Here is a 22,068-nt window from a genome sequence, read left to right on the forward strand (position 1 = left end):
TATGTAGGCTTTTTAAAATACCAAATTTTGATATGGGGCTCACTCTCTCATCACTGAAAAAAAAAAAGTTCTCTCAACTAAATATTTCACTGAACCATCTTATTCTCTTAATGCTCATCATCTAAATAATTGATGATAATAATAGAAGATAATTGCTTGGATATACAGCAGGCCCCCGTTATAACGCGGTTCGCTATACGCTGATTCGCTATAACGCTGTTCTTATATTATAACCCGTATCTGGCTATAACGCTGTCACAGATCACTATAACGCTCTTTTACAGATTACATTTTTGACATAACGCAATCGTTTCATTTGATGGAGTCGATAGCTTGAAAATGAATAGCAAAACAGCATTAAAACGTTTCCCACGCCGACTTGAGAAGTTTTCCCACGCTCAGTGAAATTTTCTCGCACGCTAATTTAGTTTCAGTACAGTGACTTGTTACGTAGTTCCGAGATCAACATTTTAAAAAATGACCAAGTATATTGCTTGTATATGCATTTATCCGAAGTCTAGTCATCACTCAGTAGAGTATTAGACATCGTGCGTAACGGAAAGTTTACTTAAATATTGTATCGTAATTAATTCAACCAACGCAGTTACATTTTCGAAGAGCTAATAATGACTGATAGGAATGAAAAAGCAACAACGTCTGGGCGCAGTACGAAGACTATAAATGTAAGAAAAAGACTGAATTTGAAAATTAAATTAGACGTTTTGAAGCGAATCGATTCCGGTCAACGACAAACGGATGTGTGCCATAATTTAGGGCTTGCAACTTTAACTGTAAGAACAATTATAAAAAAATAAAGAATTAATTTTTGCAGCGGGAAAGATAGCTGTTCCACTGCAAGCAACTAGGACTAGGCCGGCTATTAGGATTGAAATGGAAAGACTAATTTTATTGAAGATAATATTCCAATGCAGAATTCAGTTAAGTTAAATATTAAAAAGAGAGAGAGATAGAGAGAGATTAGCCAATATGATGATCTGAAGAAAACTCGCCTAAAAAAAAAAAAAAAGTGGAACCATTTAAAACTGGTAAGGGCTGGTTGAATAGATTTAAAATCCAGGGAGAAGCCGCAAGTGCAGATCATGGAGCCGAAACTTTCAAAAAAGAACTTTTGTTAAAATTATTGAAGAGGGGTATTATGTGTTATACTTCTCAAGTTTTTAACATAGCTGAAGCAGGACTTTTGTGGAAACGAATGCCTAAAAGAAGTTTCGTATTGAAAGAAGAAAAAAACATGCCAGGTTTCAAAGCGGCGAAGGATCGGTTGACTTTACTGTTGGTTGTAACGCTGCGGGGGATTTAAAATTAATACCCCTCTTAGTTTATTTGGAAGAGGGCCAAAGTTCAACTCAAAATCCACACATTTTTCATGATTAAATTCATCAATTAAATTAAATTCATTATTTTAATTGGAATTTAAATTTACTTTTGATACGCAAGTAGTTACCACATAATTATACGTATGCAATGCAGAATATTTTATATGTGCAAATATTTGAATATTAAATATTTTGACCGACATTTGTGCATCTTTTCATTACTGTTTATTATTCATTAGGAAATATCTTATGGCACCGACCGCAGCTCATAAATACGTATGTTACCTTATGGGAAAGCGGAGCTCGCTTAGCGCGGATTCACTTAGCGCCCTGTTTTTCCGGAACGAATGATCAGCGTTAAGCGGGGGTCACCTGTACTTGAAATCATTACACTTTTAAATATATCAGGATAAATGTTTTATGAAAATCAGTCATTGCATTTAATCATTCAATGGATGTTTTACTAAAAATATAACTTTTTTAAGTTAAATGCCAGTTAAAAAGTACACATGTATTTTTAACAGGTTGAAACTCAAGCAGTAGCAAGATACATGGCAGAAAGGCTTCAGACTCCACCCAGTAATCTGCTTATTAGTTTGGCATTGAAGAACTATGAAAAATCAACTGTAAGACAAGTTGGAGATTTAGTGACCAAAATTTATTTTGAAATTAAATAAAAATACTTAATCCTTATGATTCAGTGCTGTGTATGCGCTAAATCATGTGGATGTCCCGTGTGTAAATCATTTGTTAAATAAAAATAATTTAACTTTTGTAAAGATGGTATTCATTTAAACAAAGAAGGTGCAGGGTTGTTTGCATGCAGTTGAGGACATGTTAAGGCTTAGACGGTTCAGGTAAGTCGATGGTCAATTTAGGTTAGTTGTGTGGACAAAATTACACCGGTATCCTCTCTGGGCGTGCCTGTATGAACATTTAATTACCCTAGATACTGAAAGGGAAACTAATAGGTGCAGAAGCCACAGCAGTCTCAGACCACATCAAACACTTTTTAGTAATTGGCTTGTGATGCTGGTAAAGACTGAAAGTGGGAATGGCTGATATAATATTGTAGTTTACACATTTGGGTGATCAGTTTCAAGTGTCTGCAAGGAAGAATGGGTCAGCATAAAGATCTTGCCAACTTTGAATATGGAATGGTTTTATGGCAAGACGTGCAGGTGCCAGTATCTCTGCAACAGCCAACATAGTTAAGGGCTCCCATTCTGTGGTGATAAGTCTACCACAATTGACTCAGCAGCAATTGAACAACCAAAAGGTCACATGTGGGGCAGCCCATGTGTGGTCAATGCCCATGGTGAGTATTATGTCTCATTTTGTAACAGCAGTGGCCCAGATAACCACTCAGTATAAATAGGAACAACAAGACCAATATCTGCATGGATTAATATAGTGCTTAGTGTCTGGCAGCACCTGCGGTTTTTTTTTTTGGGGGGGGGGTAGGAAAACCCCCAGAATATCTAAATTGGGGGTTAGTAACCCCCCAAATTAGATATTCCAGGTTTTTGGGTGCTTTTAAAAGATACAGATTGATTAAGTCATATACTTGCCTTAATCACTGTGTGAGATAAAGTGTAGCTTTATCTCAACACAGTGATTAAATTTTATTTTTATTTTTTGCAACGGAATCGTTTCCTTGGTTTTCGGCTGTTTTCTTGGCCCCTTCAAAAATAAAATCAGCTTCACTGTATGGAGAAATTGTAGTATCACCAGTTTTATTTTAAAAAAATTTTTACATACAATCAGCTATAGATTCATTCTCAAATAATACAATTCTTATATTCAATGTATGTTAAATGTAATTTATTCAGTGGAAAATTTAGCATATGCAGGAGACTAAATGTCATCAAAGCTGTGAGGGCAGCCAAAAATAATAAAAGCAGCCATTTTATAGTATAATTTATTTGTTTTACAGATAAAACAGTTTTAGGATCTGTCATATTAAAAAAAACTAAATTATATATTAATATTGATATACACAAGTAAAATAACTGTATAGATATAATAAAAATCCAATTTAACTCTACATTTCTATTTACACATTAAGATTAGGTAGACAAAATATATGGTAATTTTGTTATTTTTACTAACAAACTTATTTTAACTGAATTATTATTCATGTTATTCAGTACCTTACTTTATATTTAAAACAGCAAGTGGTGATAAACAATCTTGTAAAAATGATCACTCGGTTTCAGTGGTACATTCAGAAATATTACAATTATTTCTGTGTTCGGTAACAGTGATTGCAAACCAAAACCTCTACATTAAATGGTACACATACATATATGGACAAAAACTTTTTTTTCTTTAAAAAAATTAAAAACTGAGCAATCTAAATGATTCACAATCAGTACTATGTATAAATCAAATTTGTTATGTATTTATATGCATCATACCTATTTAAGATGTGCTTAAATAATATTTTTGTATTAAATATTAATTTTTGCCTTGCTAATTTTAAACACAAAAAGATAGTTTTGGTTTTGTTTATTTTTATTTTTTTTGTTAAGTTAAATATCAGCTACTTATTCTACAGCTTCAGAATTATTCACAATTGTTTAAACTTATACAGTGATTTTAACAAGCTATGAGCCTCAACGTACAGTAGACTGTTGAAATAACGGAACATTCGAAAGCATTCACGTCTTTCCCCTCACCCCGTGTATGTGTATAGTGAAAATGAAATTAAAATGTTCATCAGTGATGGCAAAGAAATATAATATATACAAGATTTTCCATGTATTGTAAAATTTGTAAAAAGTTTTTAAAGTGGTAGGAAATGCATTATAATCAGACATTTGCAAACAAAAAAAATAGTTCTTTTCTAATATCAGTCCAACATCTCCTGACTGGTCGTGAATCACTAAATGCAAAACTGCATGTGCATGCCTTATATTACTCCTAACTGTATGATGATTTATGACAGACTTTCTTGCTCCTCACCAATATTTATGCTCTGAGACATGAAGATAAACAAATACAAAACAAGGAGTCTTATATCACTTTTTTCTTTTTTTTTTTTTTTTTTTTTTGTGAGGAAGTTTGTCTCTGCTGATGTCACCAGGCCTCTTTCTTGTTCATATAGGTCTTTTTTTTAAAGGATGGATTATGGACCGCTAAGTTGGGTCTTAACAGTATGGGAATATTGGTTGGTTGGTTTGTTTTTTTTCCTCCCTTTGGGAATGGCATATCATGCACAGTTGTGACCTGTCTCTTCATGGCATGTACTGGAAAGCAGCTTTGCTGGTGACTGTTGCTTCCTGGTAGCAAAGTGACCAGAAACACAACACATGCAAAGCTAACACTACACTCATTTCTGGACATTTTACAGAGTTCTCTATCAGCACAGTGTCCCATGCAGTAGTTGAATCAGTGTTTAGGGGCTGCATTACACAAGACACCACACACACATCCACATTGGACATTTTGTTTTCAACAACCTGAAACCATATGGGATTGCTTTGAAAAATTGTCTGTCACTTACTGTTGATAAATCTTCTGTTATGGTAGGTCTAAAAATGCAAGAGTATTAAAAGAGGAGACCAACCACTTGGTGGTAATAGGCTATCCTTGTCATTTCATTAACTTGTATACTGAAAAAGAGGGCTACATGCCTTCCTGCTAAAGTGGATAAATATTTAGTGGACATTTACTACTACCTAGAAAGAAGCACTAAGAAATATAGAATGTTTCAATTAATGCATGCCAGTGGAGTAAAAAAGATTTTGAAGCATGTATGTACGTACGTATTGGGCTGCTTTTGAGTAAATGTTTAACCAGACTAGTAGAACAGTGGCAACTCATATTTATTTAAAAACAAGGTTAGAAGCAGTGAGGAAAGCCATATGAGCACTTTTCAGGATTATCAAATGAAAAAGTACATGTGATCACAAGTAAGTGGCTATGACTCCTATCCAAATCCAGTTTGTGTTCCAAAAAAAGTTTTGAAAGATGGCAAATTAATTAACTTGCAAATTGAAAAATGTCCTGCGAAAGCAATCCTAAACAAGCTCAGGATTCTATCTTTTACTTTTGCAGAAAGTCTATTTATGTTCCTCCCTTCTGGTTTTAATACAGTAATTTGTTTATTTCTTTTAAATGTTATGCCAATATTTGAAAATCCAAAGAAGCAGTAATGAGTAACAAACTAAGAGCAATCACAATTCAGACTCGGAGCAGGAATGGGAGGGAAGTTTGGAAGGTTTTCAATTAATAAAAATAGTGGTGATAACTATTCATTGCATGGGTTAAAAAAAAAAAAAAAACAACCCTATACAGCATAAAACCAATTTTACTAAAAGCAGTTAAAAAAAAAAAAATGTTCTAAAAAAAATTTTCCTGGCTAAAGAGCTTACAAGTGAAATTTCAGTATTTGGCAGGATTACTGTTGTCGGTATGATAGATGAAATTATGACTGATACAAATGCAAATATTCACATCAAACAACGCTATAAAGGTATGCAAGAGGCTGAGATGTGAAATTATGGTTTTACTTGGACTCCTATACCTTCTAGGTAAAAAGAAAGCCCGTCCTGCCGACATCATTGAACTATGGCCAAGTTCTGGAACAGGCACCAACATTATAAGGTCATGTATGAGCAACAAACAGGTTTCAGTTTCTCTTGTAGGCAGTGTGATTTGGCAACAGATACACATGAAATGGGAGGGTTGGTTGTGATATGTTTGCTATTGGAGTAATTCAACAGTAATTGCAAAAATTCATCACATTGATGGAAAATGAGCTCTTTAGAGGATGGTGTAGTTTTATACAGTATATTCCAAATATGGAATTAAGATTTTTGCATTGTGATGCCAAAACCTTTTTTACAAGTAATTTGGGAATATACTTGGAAAAAACCTGAAGTCCCTTTACAGGGTTTCAGATTCATCAGTAGAAATGATATGAAGAAACTACTCAAACACGAGGTTCCAACATAAATCTCACGACTGATAACCAGTATACCAGGTATACTTTGGAAGTTTCACTTGTGGAAAAGAAGACAGCCTACATCAGCACCTTGAGAAAAATGAACAATAAAAATTATTTCAAGTAAAAAAATTTGTTTATTTACGCTGCACCGATCTCAACCCCTTCCAGTGGTCAGTGTGACATCACGTTTTGATTCTTATTACTACATCTGTTCACCTTTATTCAATTTATTCATTATGCTGCACCGATCCCAGCCCCTTCCACACCTTGAGAAAAATGAACAATAAAAATTATTTCAAGTAAAAAAATTTGTTTATTTACGTTGCACTGATTCCAGTGGTCAGTGTGACATCAAGTTTTGATTCTTAGTACTACATCTGTTCACCTTTATTCAATTTATTCATTATGCTACACCAAACAGGTTTTGAAAGAATCCCAGCCCCTTCCAGTGGTCAGTGTGACATCACGTTTTGATTCCTAGTACTAGATCTGTTCACCTTTACTCCTTTATTCACCTTTTGATTCCTAGTAGTAGATGTGTTCACCTTTATTCAGCCATTCTTATCATTTCAGAGACTTTCCCAGACACCCTGTAGTTGTATAAATGTAACTTGTAAGCAGCATAGTAAGAAATTTCCTTTGTTTTTATATTTTTTGTGTTTTTATATCTCTAAAATGTCATATTCAGTTAATTCGTATAGAACAGGTATTTTTAATTAACTGTAATAGTACATTCTAGAAGTAACTTTAATTTTTTTTAGAAATTATTAGCGATGGATAAATTTTTAGTAAAACGAAATCAGAAGAGGCAAATTGATAACAACGAGCATGGATAAAATGACAAAACAAAAACGAGCAACCATCAAAATCAAAAAAGAAGAAAACATGTAAATATGATGATTATTTGGCGATGTGATTTTCATATACTGGTAACCAAGATTATCCTCAACCTTTGTTTGGCATGTGGTTTAAAATTGTCGAATGAATCAATGGTGCCAAGTAAATTTATGTTCAAAACTGTGGATTATTTTAAAAGACTGCTGGCCTCTACTAGAAAACAAGGTACAGAATTTTACAATATGGCTAAAATATCTGATAAAGTGCAAGAAGCCAGCTATTTAGTAGCCGAACTGGTGGCAAAAAAAAAAAAATCTCATTTGATTGCAGAAAGTCTGATTTTACCAGCATGTCAGGTAATCATGAAAAGTATTTTGGTAGAGGAAGTTGGAAAAAAAATAATAGCAGTACCACTCTCGAACAGCACAATTAGCAGACATATAAAAGAAATGTCTGATGATATTGAAAAATAAGTTGGGCAACATAATAATTTTGGGCGACTGCATTGCAAGTAGATAATTCTACAGATTTTAGGGGTAAATCCCAATTAATAGCATTTGTCAGGTTATTAATCTTTCTATCACACAATTATTATTATTATTATTTTTATTTTTTTTTTGTAAAAAACTAACTGAAAGAACAACCGGCCAAGATATTTTCAAAGTAATGGATAATTATTTACAAAAGTGTGGTACATTATGGAAGTTGTGTGTTGGCATTTGTACCAACGGTGCTCCCACAATGACAGGAGTGTAAGATCCCAAATCTTACAAATATAAATAAAAGGAATACTTTCATATTAATTAGTTAGAAAAAAATTTTATAACAAAATTTTCTAATTCTTCTTTGTAGTTAGCTACAAAGAATTTAAGATAGGGCAAGCTAAGTGCTCTTTCATCTAAATCTGCACAGATATTCATCTGGAGCAGATTGCTGATTAGTTATGCCAATGTGAGCAAGTACAGAACAATTGTAATGTGACAATGGATGGCAAGTTTGATCTCTAAAAATAATGGTTCGGAATGCAGGCAAGATATGTTGGGGAAGGAATAAAGTCACTGTTTAAAATTATCCATTAATCCTGGTATGTGCATGAGTAGAGTAATGGAAGATAACTTAAGTTTCAGGTACATACAATGAAACTGGCCCTAGAATGCATTTGGGAAACAGAAGGGAGTCTGTTTCTGACTACGAGCATAACAAACCGGATTAAGAGAAAGTACAGTTAGGGGAAAGTTCCAGAAGGAAGTGGCTCTGCAACCTTTGTACTTCGGGGGAAGGATTCCCAGCCATACAGCACACGGCTGAAACAAAGATTTGAGATGAAGGATGAATTAGGATAGAGATGCTGGAGGAGAAGGTGATTGCAATTGGTTAAGAAGAAGGCAGTAGAATGGAAACAAAAAGCAGGAGCACAAGGAGAAAGGAGTGTCGTAGCAGAAAAATTTTGGTTTTGTGAATGTCTGAAAAATAATGGTCATGAAGTATGCCTGTGTTTTGATGCAAAGGTTGGGGAAAAAAAAGATGAGAAGTTTGTCTGATGAACGGCCTGCTGAATGCTTAAGAAGTTCAAGCCTCATCATAATAAGAAAATAAAATGGATGCAAACCATTGCCCGTCGATTTCTCAAAAGGAGAATCTAGGAAAGGAATGCCTGAAAAATCTGTAAGCTAGGTACAAGGAAGATGGCCGTGTAGAAAGATCAGAAGTGGAGGACCATCTGACTGGTGGCTGCTGAAGTAAAGAAAAGTAAGTCCCCCGACAATAGTTTTGTTAATGGTTAGGATTTGCTCAGAACTAATAATTATTAACATTATTTATTTTTTTTGGGTGATGCTGCATAAGCTTGCTTTCTTGCATCACATGCCACTATTACTACTACTACTACTATTGTTATTGACAGATAGCTTGGCATAGGCCAAGAGCACAAGCACATAGTAAGAAACTTGGTTAGATAGAGAAAGAGAGAGAAATACTATCTATCTCTGATATAAAGGCATTGTGTAGAATATATGTTATATGCTCGGGATTACGTATAAGTGCTCTAGGGAGAATATATATATCCCTAAGTTGTATATGTTTGTGAAAGAAAAAAAATAAATGGGTAGATATTTGATTGATAATTGGCTAGAGGAGTAGTATTTTGTAAGGCTAAAAGGATTGTTTTCAGAGTTGTATAGTCTGAGACTGTTAGAGGAAATGTGTTGTGTACAAAAAAATTTGAAAGAATATTTTTAGATTAATTAAAAAAAATGTATGATGAATATGTATAAAGGATGTAGAAGGAAAACTTTTATTGATCCTGAAGTTAACATTAATTAAAAGTAGTGTTGTAAAATTTTCAGAAGGAAGGTGGTGATAATGTTTCTTAACCTTAAAGATGTGTACATTTTGTTGATATTGAAATAAACATTTGCTAATGTTTATAAATTCAAATAAGTGCCTCATTATTCTAAGAGAAATGTACACTGCCCTCAAAAAAAAAAATTTCATTATGTCCTAATCTATTCAGGGGAAATAAAAATATCCTCAGTACCCAGAATTTTCTGTGACAGAAAGAATAAATAAAGCAGTCAGGTAGCTTGTGAGATTTGGAGGAGTGAGGTACCAGTTGTGTTTAAATTGAGATAATACACAACTACCTAAATTGGGTTCCAAAGTACCCAATATAACGACATATAACCATATAAATAAATAAAATAAATAGTAAGAATCCTGGTTCTCACAGGAGCACTAAAAGGATTTGTAAACTTAGTAAAACAACGCAATTCAGATATTATTACAACACACTGTTTTATATACAGAAAAGTTCTAGTAGCGAAGACAGTCATATTCGATTTAAAACTTGTACTTGATCAAGCGGTTAAATCAGTCAATTATATCAAAACTAGACCACAAAAAAATATGCATTTTCGGAAAATTATGCGAGAATCTGATCATTTCTCTTTAATAATGCAATCAGGTTCGGTGGCTATCGAAAGGAAATGTATCTATGCATATGGACGAGCTGCTTGAAGAAATGTTCATGTTTTTTTCACGGGAGCAATCAGAATTTTGTGATTATTTAAGGGATGAAATTTGGTACTGTAATTTAGCTTTTCTAGCAGATTTATTCGCACAGTTTAATGCAGTGTTTCTCAAAGGGTGTGCCGCGAAATCTTTAAAAAAAACTAGCGTCGTTTTTATTTTAACATCATTGTCCGAATATACGTACAATACTATTAATAAGAATAAAGTGGAAGGCCTCCGTAGCCGAGTGGGCAGGAGCGGGAGTGCAGTAGCACATGCTCTTTGAGTAGACCGGGGTTCAAGCCCCTGACTGCTGAATACGGTCGATCTGCCAACCCGCACTGGACCAGCATGGCAGATTATGGTCCATTTCCCTCAACATGAATTGTTGAGGAGGCTTCCATCCTGCAGTGGGTTGATAATGGCTGCACTTTACTTTTTTTTTTACATGAAGGATCTTTTTATGACAAATTGAAATTGACATATCCGAATACAGGGGCGTCTGCATTCAGGCGCCAACACTATTTGAATAAAGACCAATTATCTGTTGCCCGCAGACCACGTGAATCAGACTGACGCGATACTGTATAAGTGTGCAACGCCCCTGAATTACATCAGAAGGTAAAAATACGGGATCCCGTCTCTAGTTCTCTGGGAGTTGTATGCTTAGGCATGCGGCGTATTATGTGTTTATATATATCGTGTTAATATTGTCATATTAAACTGTGTTTGTGTTGTAAAGTAAATAATTTAGGGTTAGGAGATTTCTTAAGGTAATTTAAATGTATATAAAAATTAAAAATTCTACAAAACCGTTTTTTGTTTATTAGAAAAAACTGAAAATGGATATACGAAAATTTTTAAATAAAAACAAAACTTGATGTCGGCGACGGTAGTTCTGCAGCAGATACAAATATATCCATTGAAAATAGTGATAATATGAACAATACCAGCGCCGATGAATCTCAGCCAAAAAGATCGAAAATTAGTACAAGAAAATATAATGAAGATTACTTAAATTTTGGTTTTACGTGGACAGAGGACATAAATTTCCCCTTACCTTTATGTGTTGTATGTGGACATAAAAAAGCAAACAGTGCAATGGTTCCTAGCAAGCTAAAAACGCCATATGGAAAAAGTTCATCAAAATTTGATGTCTTAAAAACAAAAGGTATTTTGAACGATTAATGAAAATTAGTGCAGGTCATCTGAATACCGGTGGTATTCAGATGACCTGCGAGTTGCTCTGTCTGAAATAAGACCTGATATAGCAGAAATAACAAAACATCGTCAATCACATATTTCACATTGACTAATTTTTTAAATAAAAATTCATTTGATCTCTATCAAATATTTGAATAATTTAAAGCTTTGTTGAAGGCATACATATTTTCTTTTTGTAATTATTTATTTAATTATTTTTATATTTTATTTTGGTTGTAAGAATTGTTTGCATAACACAGATATAAGTATAAATAAAAAAATTGTTAATATTATTTTTCGTTCTATTTATTTAATTTAGAAATTTCTTCTTCTATGACTACGTAGGTGTGCCACGAGAGTAAAAAGATTGAGAAACACTGGTTTAATGAATTAAATATCAGTATGCAGGGCCTGTATGAACAGTTACTCACTTCTACTGATAAGTTGTTTGCCTTTAAAGAAAAGTTGAGTATATGGAAAAAATATGTAAATGAAAAAAATTTAGAAATGTTTCCCTTGACTGCCAAAACGAATTATACTAAAATAATTAGTGTAATAAGCGAAACATTAAAGCTGTTAAAGACAAAAATTGAGCATTACTTTCCATCCTTTGATACCAAAAAATATGTGGGGGTAGAGACCTATTTGCAACAAGGAACCTTCCAACAGTAGAACTTACCTGCAAGAGGAAGAAGAATTGGCTGAGATCCATAGTGACCAGTCGCTGGAAATTCACTTTAATAACACTAATATTAGCAAATTTTGAATCAAAATGAATATCCACAAATTTTCGAAAAGGCAATTAGAATTTTATTGCTGTTTTCCACTTCCTACTTGTGCGAACAGGGTTTCCCGCTTTAAATGAAATTAAACAAAAAAATATATTAAAAACCTGTCCTTCCATCAAACCCAACCATCTCACTGATTAAAATGTTATAATTGTATATGTATTTTTTATATTTATATAATTATGTTAATTTTTTACATATATTTTTTTTTAATTTCATACAATTCATGCATGTTCAAAAAAGAACATTAAAGCAACAAATAATAAATGTATTATTAAATATATCCAACAGAAATAACTTTCAATTTGTGTGTGTGTATAAATTTTATTTATAGATATTTATAATATATATTACAAATATATATTATATATATAATATGTATGAGTACAATAGTGATTGTAGTGTGCCACAAAATGTTAGCGTCTTTAAAAGTGCGGCGCAACAACGAAAAGGTTGAGAAACACTGGACTAGAACATGACAAAAAGGTGGTAGTATCGGCACAGTAAACTAGATGTGTGACATAATCTATAGCACATACTAAAAGAAGGTGACCACCAACAACATTCTTTTGTCTGATGAACATAAAGAATAAATGCTCAGATATTATTCAACAACAAATAAAGGCAATGAAAAACTTCTCAAGAAGAATGTTTTTAAAAAATTTATCATTCCAATTACTAAAAGGTCACATGATTGAAAGATTACAGCCTCCCTGGCCCTCTGAAAAAAAAAAAAAAAATTGCCGAACCATAAAAAGGAAGGACCTGGAAAATAGTAGTGGTGAAAGTCAGGAAGGATACAATGAAATGAAAAAGATGCAATTTGTATGTAAAAAAAATATGCCAAAATACTATCATCTATGGAATATATGAGGAAAATGATTCATCTTCCTAACTTTTGTAAATATTTTACTTTATTATATATCTCATTGCTGTGTTTATTTTTGCATGCCAGTAGTCACTGACATAAAAATAAAGAATAGCATTACAGTGTGCATAAAAAAAAATTTATAACCAATATATCAAGATAAAGAATTAAAAAAACAAACAAAAAAAATTAAAATAGCATTACAGAGTGCATCAAAAAAAGTCAAGTTAGGTAATGTACATATTGCGTTACATTCCAGGCATATATATATTTTTTTTATCAAATAACATACCTTGATGGTTAAAAACCTCTATACTGTATTCAAGAGTGTAAGTGCTGAAATTTTACAACAAAAGAATCAGAGTTGCTGTTCCAAATTGATTACGACACTTCTGGCTAGGGTGAGGGTACCATAACTGGTTTTAAAAGCTTCCCAGAGACCACCAAAACATGCTGAAAACTTGTATATTCATCCAAATTTTTCTTCTCAAACAATACTGAAACATTTACAGGTATCTGCAGGTGGTGAGGACTGTCAACTTGGAATCCAAATAATGTATTCAGTATATCAAAATAAAGAATAAAAGTGCAGAAAAATAATAAAAAAAACCCTCCAGATTTCATGTTATTCCCTGGCGCATAACAGTATATCTGTTGTCAGGAAATAACAGAACATACACTGAAAATTGGGTGTCAATCTGACATTTCCTTGTCAAGTACTGGTCAAACATCTGAAACATACTTCCATTTATAGAGCTTGAAATTTTACAGAAAAAAAATTCAGAATTCTTACTGATCCAATTTTAATGAAATTTGGGTGGGTTTGACAAATCGTTTTAAAACCCTACTATAAAATTTCATTGAAATTCAGGACATACAAAAACAGACTTGGTGAAGATAGTAGATGCTTTACACATTTGTTAACATGCCTAAAGAGCATTACAAAGTGCACTGAAAAATGATGGCACCTATACAAAACCACTGCAGTTAGAACAGCAGTTAAAATCACTGTCCTTCTGCACTTGGACAAAAAAAAAAAAAAAAAAAAAAAAAAAAGACAGTAACAATACCAAAACAAAGAACAGTATGACAAAATGCACAAAAAAATGAAATAACTGAAAAATGCTAAGAGAAATTCATTTCTGTATTCAGTATCACAAAATAAAGAATAGTAGTGCATAAAAATTAATTTTTAAAATGTTCTTGTAGTGGTATATCAAAATATTGAGCAGCAGTACAGTATGCACAAAAAATAAGTAATTCATTCTTTTATGGAATATATTAGAATACAGAGAATTGAAAAGTTCATTTTGTAAAATTTATTATAAGCATTTTTAATGTTTTTTTTAAATGTTTAAGAATTAATTTTTAATAATTCTGATACTTTATATATTTATATGAATATTTGGAGGTTTCTAAGTTCGGTTTACTGGTTAAAATTAAAAAAATATATTTTTTTATTTGTTTTCATATTTGAAATAAAGAATAGTATTTACTGAGAGCATTATTTTAAATTATTTCATGTTTTTTTTAGGATTATTTTAAGGAAAGCCCAATGTGCAACAGGCTTTTTAAAAAAAAAAATCTTTTACATAAAGATTTTGTAATTCTGTTTACTGGTAAAAAAAAAAAAATGATTTATTCTTCTATCTGATATATCAAAATTAAGAACAAAATTTAAAAAGTATACAAATTGCATTTTTTTCTCTCATAAATTGAGTGGTAAGCAACATCCAATGCCAAACCTCCATGTGATTTTTTTCAGGTGCCTAATGGAGAATTAAACAGATTTATAAAAATATCTTTTATTTTCTAAGAGCTCCTCTAAAAGTAGGAGCTGTTATTAGGTTCATCAGTATATCATACAGAACAGCCATACCTTCCAGAGCCAACAGAGTACATTATAAACCACTTTAGCTTAAATCTGCTACAAAATAATTTATTTTACAATTAATATTTATCATAATAGATTTTTGAAGACCTTTTTTACTTGTTATTTAAACTTTTCTATATTGTTACAAGCTTGTCCTTCTTATACCAGATAAAATATACACAACATAGGATTTATGTATCAAAATATTAAATTTTTTATACATCATTCTGGTATAAGAAGTACAACTTATACTTCTTATGCCAGATAAAATATACAACTTGAAATGATTTATAAAAATATGAAACATTTATATTTCAAGTAAAAATTCAAATATGAATAGCTTAAAAATATCTCTCTTCCCCCTTCCTACTGATATTTTTATTATTTTAAGGATGAATGGTCTATAACATGCTAATAACAAATTATCCAAAGAATAATGATCTGAGTTTATACTTGGAAAAATTTTTCCCTTCTCTCATAATGTATATCCATAGTGATCAATCCATTTCAATCCTTCTTTTGTTTTTCCTGTAAAAAACAAAGAATAAGAACATTATATACACTTTATGGCTTTTAATATCTTTCATAAATGCTACCACTTATGAAATTATGATATTAAGCAAATTGATTTTTCCCATCAGAATTAATGTATAAACTGGAATTGTTCTTTCAGACATAATCAACGTTCCATTATAATAAATGAATGCACAGAAGCATTGCTACATTGAATAACTTTTAACATAAAAGTACAATCTTTTTATCTGTCAAAATGTAACATCAGAAATGATAGTAGAAACTATGTACTTCCTAAGCACATTTAACAAATTTATTAAAAGTGCTGGCTTGAGGCACCTTTATATGAACTTTTTATGTATTATGGGCACCATATTTGCAGACAACCACCAATCTGGATACTGAGGCAAAGATGGGATGCTATGTAGTGATATGGGGTCTTTGGGGTCAAAAAACTTAGCATCACAGCTAGTACTAGCCATACAGTACAAAAAATCCCTAGGACAAAAAATAATGAACTATTATTATTACATTTCATCTCTCATTTAGGTACCAATCCAGCTGACCCTTGAATTTCCCCCAAGCCATTGCTACCCCGGAGATAACTTATTCCAGTAATTAATACCTTGCTGGTTAAGAAAAATCTTCTTTTTCTATTTTTTCATTTATAACTATAAAGATCTGATCTATATTCATTTGACTCCACAGAAGTTTATTGATCTTAGTCAGATCCTCCTCTAAGGTACATAGTTACCAAGCTCTGTAGCCCACATTATTCAGCATTTCCTCTTGTGGGAACCATTTTCCAATCTCACCAGGCATGCTCCCATCTCTGGACCTTTTCAAGACGTTTGGTTTTTTTTTTTTTTTTTTAGGTGAGACCATGCATAAACATGGTATATTCCACATGCAATCTCATAATTTCAAGGTCTCACATTGCTTTCTGGCTATGACAAAAGTATTTTATACCAGCAACAAATGAACGTAAGGATAATAAGCATATATACAGTTCCTAATGGGATGGTGGTGCTAACATTAACTGAGGGCTGACTGTACCTTGTAAAATTCATTCTCCATGAATGGGCTTAATCATGGCTTAGTTTAGTATTCTATGCAATAAAATTTATTTAAAGTAAAAAAATTTACTGCATACAGCCTTTTAAATATGATCTCTGTTCAGTATTAGAAGCTTCCCTAAGTAATTCTCATAGGAAATAGATGTATACATTCTAACAGCAGGGATATTTTATGGAATTTTTCAAAGACTACAACTGCAAAGATTTACAGCAGCAATAGTCCAAATGATAACACAGTTTGGTCATTTACTGTGATAAAGACCTCAAAGATGGATAGACTAATTGATTTTTTATATCTCTCTCTCTCTCTCTCTCTCTCTCTCTCTCTCTCTCTCTCTCTCTCTCTCTCTCTCTCTCTCTCTCAAGTTACAATGAATAACTGCTATGTTGAAGTGTTCAAATGCAAAACATCACAGTGATCAAGAAAGCACAGTGGTCATTCATTGTGTGGAGCTCTGATCATAATATCAATCTCACAAATACACAGGTTGTTGGATTCGTTGCGTATTTCTATTACAGAAAATGACCTGAACCACTCCTAAACAAGCATAGTACAGTTAGTCCTCGTATAACATGTGTTTACAATACACGAATTCGATCATACACGATTTAATTTATAGATAGGGGAACGATATCTTATATAACACGAACCGAATTCGCTTATGCACGATTTGCCTTTGTGTTTACAAGAAATGGCAGTCGAATGCAGGATCACCCCAACCGAACGCAACACGATAGGAATGAAGAGAAGATTCTGAAAATGTATTTATGTTTTTTATATCAGTGAAGGGGAAACACATTTCACCATAATAACATAAAAACCAACACAATTTCAGCTATCGGTATAATCGCAAATGCAATTAGATCGAGTTTACTACCAAATTCCAATAGCAGCAATGCAACTGGAAATTGTTTTTATTGTTTTATGGTAGTAACCCCTATAAATGTGCTTTAGTAAAATGTGAGGTGTTAGTAGTGTATCTCTGCCTTTACGGTGTTGTTTATTCAGTTGCTACACATGCGCAGCTTTGTTTATGTGTATCAAGCGTGCCTCCTCGTTTTGTAATTGTGCTTTATTCCCTAAAAATGAGTAAAATACTTAATTAAAAGGTGTGAAAAGGAAGCGTCCTGGTGAAGACACTGCAGATTCAGAGAGAAAAAGAAAAGCAATATCGATATACAGAGGCGGACTGGGTCAAAAATTCTTACCAGGGAAAATTTATAGTGTCCTCGTACTATGGTTTATGGCCAAAATCACACCGGCCTCCGGCCCACTGGGGTTTCCCCGGTAAGGCTTATGGCCAGTCCGCCTCTGTCGATAGAGAAAAAATATGAAATTGTGAAACGCTTTGGGCGAAATGAAAGACCATGTGATATTACACGTGCTACAGACCTAAATGAGGCAACGCCGAGAATTACAAAGAATGCAGAGAAAATAAAAACAACTTTCATAGCAGGAACAACTCAGTGTAATTAAAATCCATTAGATTAAGACACAAGGAATTGGAAGAGATGGAACGGCTGTCATCTGTTTGGATAGAAACTAAAAAAAAAAAAAAAAAAAGTTTGCTTACGATAGAAGCAAACGCATTAGCAATATTTATTACGTAATAGTCGTAATAAAATACATAAGTATTTTATTACGACTATTTATTGTGTTTGGTAATGTTTTGGTTACAAATGTGTGTTCAATCTTGGGTGGTCGGCACCTAACCCTATTTTTCCCATAGGGCCTGTTGTTTATATTGCACGATTTTGCATTGCCCGAGGGTTTCTAGGAACACAACTATCGTGCTATACAAGGACTGATTGTAATTCTACAGGGCGATTATAAAATAACTTTTTGGTTTTAGGTGCTATCTTTCAAATAACTTGTTAAATAGAGTTGAACACATTTGAATACTCTTATAGTAGGCATGCACTCAAGGTATCAAATATTAGATTTGCATAACTGCATACTTTGAGTATATTTTTATCTGAAAATTGTTATTCTATGGTTGGTTTTTCTGTTTTCTGAATAAAAAAAAACTCAAATTTCCACAGGGAAAAACTGTGTGCAACATGTTGTGGATGTTAGTGGTGCTCATACTGGATGAATACAGCAAGGTCTATATCAATAACAGTAACCCTTTGTTCCACTCACTAATTTCATGTTTTTTGTGATTTTATGCCATTTCATAAATTTTTTCTAATTAATAGCCATTCTCCACCTGGTGTGGTATAAACTTTAATTACACAAATTAACATTTAATAGTGCCTTAACTCTCAAGTGCCTTAACTTCCAAAATTCCAAATCTTTCAATTACTTTGAATAGTATTAAGCCTCAGATCCTAGAAGTCATTTAACAATCGCCATGTATATTCATTAGAAATCAAGATTTATCTACACATCTAGTCTTTGAAATGGTCATTACCAGAAATTAAAGAAGTTAACCACACAGGGTGCTTTGCATAAATTTATGATTACATAAAAACAGCTACCAGAATTAGCATTAGCAGAGGCATACGATGCAAGAAAGAAAGCTTATATAGCATCAGCAAAAAAAAAAAAAAACCTTCCTGTTTCACTTATCCATTCACTTCAAAAGTCTGTCTAGTTTAGCCTTGAATTTATTTAAACTGTCAACTTCCACAACGACAAATGGAAGTTTGTTCCAGCAATCAACCATATGCTGGCTAAAGACAAATTTCCGCACATTTATTCTACAACTGTCTTTCCTCAATTTGAATTTATGCACCCTCGGGTGCAAATCTGAGCAAGAGGAAGAATCCCATCAGCTTGCCCAAACCATTCAAGGCCTTATACACCTCAATCAGATCACCTCACAGGTGCCTAGTCTCTAGATGCTGCAATTTGCAGAACTTAAGCCTTTCTTGGTAATAGTAACCCTTTGTTCCACTCACTAATTTCATTGCCTGTACTTGTTCTAGCAGCTCTACATGTTCTAGCAGCTCTACTCTTGCAGCCTGTCTGCAATGCTCAGAAAACTTCACATATAACTGCACAATTACCTCCAGGTCTTTTTCATTTTTCCACCACCCTGAGTGTAGTACCACCCAGTTGGTATGTTACTCTGGGGTTACTGCTACCCATATGCAGTATTTGCATTTGTCAATGTTAAACTTCAGTTGCCACTTCTCAGCCCATCTGCCCAAATTTTCTAGATCCTTTTGGAGTAGCATACTGTCATTACTGTCATTAACAACCCTGCCGACCTTTGTATCATCTACAAACTTGGACATTAAGCCTAATATACCTTCATTAATATCATTGATAAATATACAAAACAACAATGGGCCCAATACTGAACCCTGGGAGACTCCAATAATAACATTAATCCATGAAGAGCAGTGTCCATTGATTACCACTCTATGTCTTCTCCCACCCAACCATCCCTTTATCCATAGCAGCAACTTGCCTTAATGTCATACTGCTCCAACCTGTACAACAATATCAAAAGCTTTCCTAAAATCCAAGTATATGATATCAAAATTATTTTTTGCATCCAGTTCCTCTGTGACCACATCATGGGTATCTGATCAAACTGGTCAGACAAGTTTTCCCCTTAGTTTTCTGTAGTCATAGGTCGGTAGTATCCAATTTATTAGTTGCATTCATCACAATTCCTAACCACAGGAGGGGGAGGGCTTTCTACAGAAACAGCTGAAGAACACAGTGATTATTTGTGGTACTAATCCACTATTTTATCAAAGTATACATATACAGAATTTAGCAGGACAGTCTTAATTATATGTAGCAGAGTCCAAAAGTTTCAAAACTTCCGAAAGAGACATATATTTGTATTATGTCACCATTTGTATGTAGGGCATCATTTTTTGCAGACAGATGCACACAGGTACTATGTCCTGTAGTAGTGAAGATGTTCTAATATTTCATCTGAGAAACTGTGCTAATGGTAGTTTGAATTATAATATCACAGTCAATCAATAAATTATACTTATATGAAAGTATTAGGAAAATGATACTTGTTAAAAATATCAGAAAAAAAATGTAGGCGAGACTGTCATGTAAATATTAGTAATAGATAGTGATATGAGTAGAAAATATTCTCTGAAAATTCACCAAAAGACTATTCTCAAATTTTCCATTATTAGATTGAAATGAATTGGAATTTAAATTATATACCTTTAGGTGAATATTCCAAACCAATCCAACCATCATAGTTTAAGTCTTCAAGCAGTGAGAGTATGTAACTGTAATTAATTTCTCCAGACACATCTGGTTCTTGTCTGTGAGGAGCTTGAGAAATCTGAATATGGCCTGTACAAATGAATAAAATGTTTAATTCTTACGAATTGCAAATTATTTAGAGAATCATACACAGTGGGTCATTTATATTTAACATATTTTTTTATATTTCTAAGGAGTAATTATTGAAAAAAGAAAAAAATATTTAAATAAGAAAAATAAATAAGAAAATACGAAGAGGAGGAATAAAATTCATAGACTAGGGCCACTGATACGATAATCAGAGAAAACCCAACGACCATGATGGATATTAGTTTCAATATTAGTTTAGAGAAAAACAGAAGACTGAAGAAAATTAGAAGAGTAATAAATAAGGAGAATAAAGAAGAAACTATTATACAGGGTGTTTCAGTTAAACGTTTCAGAACTTCTAAGAGGGGTAGGGTACATCCTGACAACTCGAAATCATATAGCAATGTGGGGTCGGAAATGCTTTCCTGAAGCGGTGTTGTACACAGAAGCACCATAAAGAAAAGATACCGTAAGTGAGAAATCGTTTTAATAATACATGAAAAGAAGCAAAAGGTACATGGATTAAAGTAAGTGTTCGAAGTTTCTTCCACGGGCTACAATGCACGCTTCACATCTCCGACGCATGGACATCCGAACATTCTGGAATACTCCAGGCGAATTTCTTCGGCAGCTACTGCGATTCTTGCAACCAGCAGCATTGTCCACAGGGGTGTCATAAACTAGCGATTTCATATGACCCCAGAAATAAAAATCAAGACATGATAGGTCGGGTGACCGAGCAGGCCAATGCACGGGACCACCACGTCCGATCCACTGTTGACGAAATGTGACATCCAGGTAGTTACGAACATCTCCGCTATAATGGGCAGGGGCTCCATCGTGTTGGAACCACATTGTCTGTTGCGTCGATGCAGAAATCTGTTCATCTCTCAAAAGTTGTGGCAATACTTGCTGCAGAAAGATCAAGTAGATAGGTCCGGTTAGACGACACGGTAACAGGTAAGGTCCGATGAGGTGATCTCCCATAATACCGGCCCATACATTGACCGAAAATCGAATCTGTGCTGCACGACGTCGTATTGCATGCGGGTTCTCGACCGCCCAGATATGGTCGTTATGCGTGTTGAAAATCCCTTCCCTTGTGAAGGATGCCTCATCGGAAAACAACACTTCAGCAGGAAAAGGGGATTTGTAGCACATTTTCCAAGGTACCACTGTGCGAAAGCAATACGAGGTGCATAATCTTCCGGTTGCTGTGTCTGGACACGCTGCACGTGAAACGGATGCATGTCTTGTTCTCGGAGAATCCTCCAGACGCTGCAATGGGAAACCCCGACTGCGTTTGCTAGACTTTGTGTACTCGTTCT

General features: G+C 33.5%; 2 protein-coding genes across 3 annotated transcripts in view; one reads left to right on the forward strand and one right to left on the reverse strand.

Annotated features, from left to right (window-relative positions):
* Positions 1-2,075, forward strand: part of LOC150086091 (proteasome assembly chaperone 3-like) — a 32,059-nt gene extending 29,984 nt beyond the window's left edge. The window contains exon 4 of the mRNA XM_090373701.1: positions 1,862-2,075. Coding sequence (XP_090229827.1) covers positions 1,862-2,014 — 153 coding nt within the window. The 3' untranslated portion in view covers positions 2,015-2,075. The remainder of the gene's footprint in view (positions 1-1,861) is intronic.
* A 13,159-nt stretch (positions 2,076-15,234) lies between these two features.
* Gip (hydroxypyruvate isomerase-like protein Gip) overlaps positions 15,235-22,068 on the reverse strand; it is a 48,844-nt gene continuing 42,010 nt past the window's right edge. Inside the window, exons 7-8 of one of the 2 annotated variants that reach the window (XM_090373702.1) lie at positions 20,606-20,740; positions 15,235-15,397 (exon numbers count right to left, since the gene is read on the reverse strand). In XM_090373702.1, coding sequence (XP_090229828.1) covers positions 15,345-15,397; positions 20,606-20,740 — 188 coding nt within the window. In that variant the 3' untranslated portion in view covers positions 15,235-15,344. The remainder of the gene's footprint in view (positions 15,398-20,605; positions 20,741-22,068) is intronic. The other variant, XM_090373703.1, reaches the window with a different exon arrangement.

Source organism: Mastigoproctus giganteus, chromosome 5 (assembly GCF_048544385.1).
Source record: "Mastigoproctus giganteus isolate SK-2022 chromosome 5, ASM4854438v1, whole genome shotgun sequence".
Lineage (NCBI taxonomy): Eukaryota > Metazoa > Arthropoda > Arachnida > Uropygi > Thelyphonidae > Mastigoproctus > Mastigoproctus giganteus.